Here is a 9446-nt window from a genome sequence, read left to right as displayed (position 1 = left end):
ACAAGGGGCTTGCGTATGTGTTCCGTCTGAGCACGTACGTATGAATAGCATCGTCGATTTCATCCGTGACATGGACATCAATTGGCTCTACCTAACACCGTCCTTCCTACGCACTATACATCCAGACGATGTTCCGAACGTGGAATTAGTATGTGCTGGAGGTGAGGCTATGCCGCGCGATGTTTTTGAGACCTGGGTTGGTCGCGTTCGTTTCTTCAATGTTTGGGGTCCTACGGAAACAACTGTCATAGGCAGTCTTCATGAATTCAAATCTGTTGATGAATCGCCATCGGTCATCGGCCGTCCTGTCGGTGGATTCTGTTGGATTGTTGATCCAAACAATCCACAACATATTGCACCAACCGGGACTCTAGGCGAGATAGTTATCCAAGGGCCAACGTTACTTCAAGAGTATCTCGATAACCCTCAAAAGACCCAAGAAGCAATTCTATACGACTTACCAAAATGGGCACCGCGACCCGATGAAAGAAACTGGAACCGATTTTACAAGACTGGCGACTTATGTTTCTATAACGATAACGGCGAGATTGAGTTTTCATCTCGCAAGGATACGCAGGTCAAGATTCGGGGTCTCCGCGTTGAACTCGGAGAAATCGAGTATCACGTTCAAGCGTCACTCCAGTCAATTCGTCAAATTGCTGTGGATGTCCTCAAAACCGATAACGGCTCTAATCTAGTCGCATACCTGTGTTTTAATGATGATATTAGACAACTTCATGAAGCCGATACCAACGGGCCGTTTGCTCCGTTCGATACTGAGCTTCAAAACACGCTTATTAGCGCAATAAGTGAATTGAGTGTGACGCTGCCACGTTATATGATTCCTACGTTCTTTATACCGTGCAGCTATATGCCCAGCATCACATCTGGTAAGCTCGATCGAAAAGAATTGATAAGGCGGACAGCCGCTCTCAGCCAATCTGAACTAAACAAGTTCTCGATGCATGGCGTCAGCAAACGTACACCTGAGACTTCCATGGAACTACAATTACAACAGATCTGGTCAACAATACTATCTATCCCGTCTGATTCTATTGGTCGCGATGATAGTTTCCTCGGGTTAGGTGGTGACTCAATTATGGCTATCCATCTCGTAACCGCGTGTCGCGAGGCCGGGATTGCCCTTACAGTGAAGCAGATTTTTGACGATCCTCGTCTATCCGCAGTTGCATCTCAAGCTCGTGCCACTGACCCTACTGATGGAAATCCGTCTATCCCTCCATTCAGTTTACTGTCTGATCGTCTCCGCGAGATGGCTCTCAGTGATGACATCCGATCTCAGACTGCATTATCCCCCAATCAAGTCATCGAAGATGCTTACCCTTGTTCAAAACTACAAGAAGGCTTAATGGCTCTTTCTGTCAAGCAGCGTGGCTCTTACGTCGCACAGTACGTGTATAAGCTGTCGAGTAGCGTAGATCTTGCTCGATTCAAAGCTGCTTGGGAGCAGACTCTCCAGCTTTGCACCAATCTTCGAACTCGCATTGTCATGCTTGACGGTACTTGCGTTCAACTACTGATTGATGGCCCCGCTGATTGGGATACCGCGTTTTCAAGGGACTTAGAGAGTGCTCTGAACGCTACCCGTTCTGAGATGACTTATGGTTCTCGTCTTAATCGTTTTGCTCTGGTTGAGGATGCTGAGTTTGGCAACCATTTCATCTTGGTATCACACCACGCCGTCCATGACGGTTGGACACTTCGAATCATCATGAACACACTCTACGGTATATACTTGAACCAGGATCTTCCTCGTCTTCTTCCGTACTCTGCCTTTATCAGTTACACAGTCAATGTTGATAAAGAAGAAGCCAGCAGCTTCTGGAGTGAGCAGATGAGAGATGCTAAGCGTGCTACATATCCTCCGATGCCCCGCATCGAGTCTCATACCGGTATCACTCGGATGATGAATCTAACGATATCTTTCCCTCCATCTGTCAAGACTGTTAACACAAAGGCTACAATTCTTCGTGCCACTTGGGCAGTTCTTCTTTCTCGTTACTGTGATTCTGACGATATCACATTTGGAACCACCGTGTCCGGTCGCCAGGCTCCTGTGCCTGGCCTAACCGAAATGCCAGGCCCGGTCGTTGCAACAGTGCCAATTCGAGTTCGTCTTAATCCCGACCAGACAGTATCTCAGTTTTTGAGAAGCATACAATCACAAGCAACTGATATGATTGCTTTTGAGCAATTCGGTCTTCAGAATATCATTAAGTTGAGCACCGATGCTAAAAATGCATGCGAATTCTCTTCGCTTCTTGTTATACAACCTCGAGCCATTTTAGATTCGATCACAGGCAAAGAATCTTCTGATTCTCTCTTGACGGCAGCAGTTGAGGCGAGAAGCGGTGAGCAACTGATGCAAAATTATTTCACTTATCCTCTTGTGATCCAAGGACATGTTTTTGATGATTCCGTTGAGCTTCTTCTCACATACGACTCGACCATTTTATCAGAAGGCCAAATGCAGGCTCTCTCTCACCAGTTCGATACTGTAGCAAGACAGCTAGTCAATGAGTCTAATGATCCCCTTAGTTCAATTGCCATCTCCGGCGAATGGGATCTTGAGCAGGCTAAGGGGTGGAATGTTGAAAACCCCGAAATTCTGGACACTTGCATCCATACTCTTATCGAAAATCAAGCACTCGTCAATCCAGATGCACCGGCTATCTGCGCCTGGGACGGTGAGATGAACTATAGCCAGCTCAACATCGCTGCTAATAAGCTAGCCCATCATATACTCAGCGCAGGTATCAAAAGTGGTGATCTGGTTCACGTTTGCTTTGAGAAATCTCTCTGGTTCTTTGTGTCTATCATTGCAATCAACAAGATTGGCGCTGCTTGGGTACCGCTCGATCCGTCTCACCCTGAACAACGATTACGCCAGGTTGTAAGCCAGACGTTGGCCAAACTAGCACTTTCATCACCTACCAATGCTGTCCTCTGCAGTAAATTGGTCGATCATGTCATTGAAGTCTCCCCTAGTTTCATTGATGATATTTCCAAGATTTACGATGGAACTAAAAGCCCAGCTGTCAACGTACCATCGACCAACGCTGCATATGTCCTTTTCACCTCGGGTAGTACAGGAACGCCCAAGGGTCTCGTTATGCAACACAGCGCTGTCTGCACAAGTCAAACTGCTATAGCTACTAGGCTTCGTCTTACGCCTGACGTCAGAATTCTTCAATTTGCTGCCTACGTCTTTGATCTCTCTATTGGTGAAATTGTGGCTCCCTTAATCCATGGAGCCTGCATATGTGTGCCATCAGAAGATATAAGAATGAACGGTCTAGAGACATTTATTCGGGACAAGAACATCAATTGGGCATTTCTGACGCCTTCTTTTGTTCGAACATTAAGGCCTGAGGATGTACCCAGTCTCGAGCTGTTGCTTCTAGCCGGCGAAGCTGTTGGAAAAGATATACTCACCACGTGGTGCGGTAAGGTACGGCTGATTAATGGCTGGGGACCTGCTGAAACTTGCGTGTTCTCTACTTTACATGAGTGGTCTTCTGTTGATGAATCCCCTTTGACTATCGGCAGACCTGTCGGAGGGTGCTGTTGGATCGTTGATGCCGAAGACTCGAATAAGCTGACGCCAATTGGCTGCTTGGGTGAAGTCGTTCTACAAGGCCCAACACTGCTCCGCGAATACCTCGCAGATCCGCAGAGGAGTAAAGAGGCTATTATTACCTCATTGCCATCATGGGTACCGAAAAGAAATTCTAATGGTCAGGCTTGGGGCCGCTTTTACAAGTCAGGCGACCTGTGCTTCTACAATTCGGATGGCACGCTTGAGTTTTATAGCCGAAAAGATACTCAGATCAAGATCCGTGGTCTTCGCGTGGAGTTAGGCGAAGTCGAACACCATATTCGTGAATCACTCGAGGGTGTCAAGCAGGTTGCTGTTGATGTTTTGAAGTCAGAAACAGGAACGAATCTGGTTTCATATGTCTGCTTTAAGGATGAATCTCGCCCTGTCTCGTCAGATCTCAAAGCCAGCGACATCTATCTCCCTCTCGATGTTGATACTCAAACTCGTATTACCGCCATGGTTGGCGAGCTTGGCGTGACTCTTCCGCGCTATATGATCCCTACTATGTTCATTCCCTGCAAATTTATGCCTACCATTACTTCCACGAAATTGGATAGGAAGACACTGAAGGCATTGACAGCTTCTCTTGACAGGGATGACCTGATGTATTATTCGCTAATCAACAGTAAGAAACGGGTCCCCGAAACTGAGATGGAAACTCGTCTCCAGGCCATCTGGAGCACGATTCTTAATCTTCCCATTGAATCCATTGGTCGCGACGATAGCTTCCTCCAGATTGGTGGCGATTCTATTACTGCGATCTACTTAGTGTCAAAGGCTCGTGAAGAGGGTATCTCTCTTATCATCAAGGATATCTTTGACGATTCTCGTCTACTTGCTGTTGCATCTAAGGCGGTTGTTTTAGAAGAAAACCAGGAGCAAGAAGTGCCTGTCACCCCCTTCAGTCTTTTGGATGAGCAAACTCGCGCCCTGGTGCTCGGCGGCGAAGTTCGCAAATCTTGCAATCTTACTGATGACCAAATCATTGAAGATGCTTATCCTTGTACTTCACTACAGGAGGGTTTAATGGCCTTGACTGTGAAGCAGCCGGGCTCGTATGTCGCCAAGTACGTTTATAAACTTGCCAAGTTCGTCGATGTAGATCGTTTGAAATCTGCATGGAATCGCACCATTGAGCTTTGTGGTAATATGCGGACACGAATCGTCCTGCTGAACGGGACACCAATCCAGCTGCTCCTTGAAGAAGACAATCAATGGCAATCGCTAGAGAATGATACACTTACCACAATCACCAATAATGCTCGCGACTTGGAGATGGGCTATGGAACTCCTCTCTGCTGGTACGGAATACTTGAGGAAAACGATACCAAATATTTTGTGTGGTCCGCCCACCACTCAATCTATGATGGCTGGGTGTTGCGCATTTTAGTGACTACCCTATATACAGTTTATTTCGGCGGGGAGGTTGCAGCTTTAAGGCCTTATTCTGGCTTTATCAAATACAACATGGAACTAGATAATACGGCTGCAGCCAATTTCTGGAGAGAGCAGCTGTCCGGTTCCAAGAGGGCTGCTTTCCCAGCCCGCCAAACTGGTTCATCGCCATCAACGCAAGTGTCCCAGTTCACTATCAGCTTGCGACAGTCCAAGCGGAGCACCATCACAGTGGCTTCTACTTTGAGGGCTGCTTGGGCGATTGTTTTGGCACGATACTGTGACACTGATGATGTGAGCTTTGGTACTACTGTATCAGGTCGCCATGCCCCGGTTGCTGGTTTAGAGACTATGCCAGGTCCTATGATTGCAACTGTTCCTGTTCGAGTTCACTTGGATCGCGCTACCACTAAGTCCCAATTCCTTGCTCAAATTCAAAACCAAGCACATGAGATGGTTCCTTATGAACAATTTGGGCTTCAAAATATTTCTAAACTAAGCCGGGATGCTAGAGACGTTTGTGACTTCTCGAGCTTGCTAGTTATTCAGCCACCTGCAACCACCATCTCGGAACAAGACGCTGAAACCAACATCTTAGTCTATGGCGACGAAGAACAGAGCCGCACGGCCGATGCCATGCAAAATTATTTCAATTATCCTCTTGTGATTATCAGCAACACTTTCGAGGACCATATTTTGCAACGCTTCTTCTTCAACCCCAATGTCTTGACTGAGGCTCAAGTATCTGCACTCTCGAGTCATATTGACAATGTTGTACAGCAACTTTTAACTGAGACTGATGATACACTTGCGAATATTAATTTGGTTGGAGATTGGGACGTTCAACACGCTCTTGCATCCACTCAACTTAAGCCTTCTACGGAGTCATGCACCCATTGGCTTATACAAGAGCGCATTATTACTCAACCCAACGATCCAGCCATCGCTTCTTGGGATGGCAACCTTACCTACGCAGAATTGGGTGTATTTGCATCTCGTCTGGCGTGGAGGCTTCAGTCGCTCGGCGTTGGACCTGAATCTCTTATCCCGCTATGCTTCCCTAAATCCACGTGGGCAGTTGTTGCAATGGTTGCCATTGAAATGGCTGGTGGTGCCTTTGTTCCTCTTGACCCTAATGCACCTGTTGCTCGCCTTCGCGGTATCATTGAAGATACAAAATCATCTTTAGCTGTTGCTAGCCCATCATGCCAAGACACTTTGCGTGATATTGGCATCGAGGTACTTGCTGTCGATGAGGCTCTGTTAATTGAGCTATCCGATCCCGTAGGCGGCATCAAATCTGTGGTACAGCCAGATGATGCAAGCGTCGTGTTATTTACATCGGGATCAACTGGAAAACCCAAAGGAATGGTCATCCAGCACAATAATTTGTGCTCTTCTGGAAACGCTTATGGTAGCGACCTCAACATTGGACCTGGCACGCGTGTATTCCAGTTCTCTGCCTATACATTCGATGTTGGCGTACTTGACTGTCTTGTTTCTCTTATGCGTGGTGCAACCGTTTGCATTCCATCAGACCATGCTCGTCTTAATGACCTTGCAGGAGCCATTAATGCAACAAAGGCCAACTGGGTGTTCCTTACCCCTACAGTAGCGGATCTTCTCTCACCAGCTGACGTTCCTGATCTCAAGGTTCTCTGTTTAGGTGGTGAGGCCATTAGTAAGAGATGTGCAGACCGCTGGATCAGTCACACCGAAGTCCATGGCTTATACGGCCCTGCGGAAGCTTCTATCTGCGCTTGGAATCCTGCCGTTGGTAAGATTGGCCGGTCAACTAATCTCGGAAGGCCAATTTCTTCCGCGTTCTGGGTAGTTGAACCTACCGATTATAAGAGACTTGTCCCTGTAGGATGTATCGGCGAGCTTCTTATTGAAGGCCCAATGCTTGCTCGAGGATACCTAAACGTCACCGCCGAAGTTGCGTCCAACTGGATGGAGAACGTCGACTGGCTTCCAGGGGACAGTAAGAAGAGAGTTTACAAGACCGGCGATTTAGTTCGACGCAACGCTGATGGCACTTTCGAATTTATTGGTCGTAAAGATACCCAAGTCAAGCTTCATGGTCAACGTGTCGAACTTGGCGAAATCGAGTCACGTATCCACGAATTCCTGCCAAAGAATATGGATGCTATCGTGGCTGTTGTCAAGGATGAACAAGAGCATGACAATTTGTTCGCTTTCTTATGGTACACAGAAGGCGAAATAGCCGCTCAGTCAACTCTCCATTTGATGGAAACGGTTACAGATGCTGCTCGTTCTACGATTTCTGACATTGACTCATCTCTCGGAATGGTATTGCCCTCATATATGATTCCATCATCTTATCTGCTGTTTGAGGGTAAATCCGACCAGACGGTCAATGGAAAAATCAACCGCAATGCCCTGCTCGCTCACGCCCATAACTTGTCAACACATGATCGCTTGCGATTTGCGCCTGTTGTTGGCAAGAGTGAACCACCAAGCACTCCTCTGGAATTCAAGCTCAGAGAACTCTGGGCCCAGGTGTTGCAGATTGATGCTGAGTCCATTGGTAAGAATGATAGCTTTCTCCGCATTGGAGGAGACTCAATCAGCGCTATTAAGCTCGTCTCCCTGGCACAGCAAAACGATATTGCACTTACAGTGGCTACCATCTTCAACGATCCTCGCTTATCGCACATGGCTGAAGCTGCTAACACTGATGAAATCCTGCCTGTATACGAGATTAAGCCTTTTAGCATCATCCCTGCGGCTGTTATGGATGCAGTCTTTACTGAAGTACGATCTCAGTGCACCGATCTTTCCCCCGCCGCCATTATCGAAGATGTCTATCCTTGCACTCGGTTACAGGAAGGTCTGATGGTTCTGGCAGTCAAGCAGCCTGGATCATATGTTGCAAAGCATCTATACCGCCTTACCGCTAGTGTTGATATCCAGCGCTTCAAGCATGCTTGGGATCAGACTGTTGAAGCTTGTGCAGCACTCAGGACGCGATTTGTCCTTGTTGATGGCTCTGCCTACCAAGCCGTCATTAGAGGCTCTGTTGAGTGGCATACGTCGTCCGACCTCCGCTCGTTCATCATGTCCGCAGAAAATTCCCTAGTGGGCTATGGTTCGCCTCTCTGCCGATATGCTATTATTAACCAAGATGGAGAGAAATATTTCGCTTGGAATATCCACCATACTATCTTTGACGGATGGACTTTGCCTTTGATAATGGGTACGCTTCACGCGTTCTATCGTGGCACTGATGTCCCCTCGCTCCTCCCATATGCTGGCTTTGTGAAGTATGTGATGGATATGAACTATAGCGCCGCCAGCGAATACTGGAGTGAACAGCTTTCTGGCGCTAAGAAAGCCATATTCCCTCCGGGAAGTGAAGCAATCCAGAGCAAAAATTTGGAGAATTCGACTCGTGTGATGCACAAGACAATCCACTTTCCACGATCTACTGACACGTCAATCACAAAAGCATCCGTCCTCCGAGCCGCGTGGGCTATTGTGCTTGCACGATATAATGATTCTGATGATATTTGCTTTGGAACTACTGTTTCTGGTCGTCATGCCCCTGTTCCTGGAATAGAGCGGATGCCCGGTCTTGTCCTTGCGACTGTCCCAGTTCGCGTTAAGCTTGATCAAGAGCAATCTTTGGATAGCTTCTTGCAAAGTATCCAGTCACAAGCCTCTGAAATGGTCGCTTACGAGCAATTTGGTATCCAAAACATATCCAAACTAAATGCCCAAGCTAAGGAAGCCTGCAATTTTACTAGCTTGTTAGTCGTGCAGCCAGTCCAGCATATCACATCCACTGGCAGCGAGGAGGGAGAGGCCATTCTTACTGCTGCTGTAGCTGAGGACATTCAGACTGCTGAGATGCTCGATAACTATTTCAATTATCCCTTGGTTCTGCAGTGCAATTTGCTTGATGACAGCGTCAATTTTGTCCTTGTCTACGATTGCGACATTATTGCTGAACACCAACTTATTGGTCTGTCTCACCAATTCGAACATGTGGTTTCTCAACTCCTTAGACAGGGTAATAGCTCTCTATCCAGCGTTTCAGTGGCAAGTGAATGGGATTTGGAGTTCTCACGCGCCGCAAATCATCATGAACCCGCTGTTATCGATGACTGCATCCACAATTTGATTGAGCAACAAGCCCTCATTAATCCCACCCTTGAAGCTATAAGCGCTTGGGATGCTAAATTTACTTACGCCGAATTGGATCGCTCTGCTAATAGATTAGCAAATTATCTCATTCAATCCATAGGCGTAAGACTTGGAGACTTTGTTCATGTATGTTTCGAGAAGTCGGCTTGGTACGTGGTCTCGATTTTGGCGATCAACAAAGCCGGAGCTGCTTGGATTCCTCTTGACCCGTCACATCCTGCCGAACGCCACCAGCAAATTGTTGGTCAAACAGGATCAA

The 9446-nt window shown here is 47.2% G+C and overlaps 1 protein-coding gene across 1 annotated transcript in view; it reads left to right on the top strand.

Moving 5' to 3' along the window:
* V8C40DRAFT_287033 (amino acid adenylation) overlaps positions 1 to 9446 on the top strand; it is a gene marked incomplete at its 5' end in the record, with an annotated part of 66075 nt that overhangs the window by 40583 nt on the left and 16046 nt on the right. Inside the window, one exon of the mRNA XM_083222630.1 lies at positions 49 to 9431. Coding sequence (XP_083073502.1) covers positions 49 to 9431 — 9383 coding nt within the window. The remainder of the gene's footprint in view (positions 1 to 48; positions 9432 to 9446) is intronic.

The sequence above is a fragment of the Trichoderma camerunense genome (assembly GCF_050948025.1).
Source record: "Trichoderma camerunense strain CBS 138272 chromosome Unknown V8C40scaffold_8, whole genome shotgun sequence".
Classification (NCBI taxonomy): domain Eukaryota; kingdom Fungi; phylum Ascomycota; class Sordariomycetes; order Hypocreales; family Hypocreaceae; genus Trichoderma; species Trichoderma camerunense.
The sequence above is the reverse complement of the archived record's forward strand: the minus strand, read 5'-3'. Positions and strand labels throughout refer to the sequence as shown.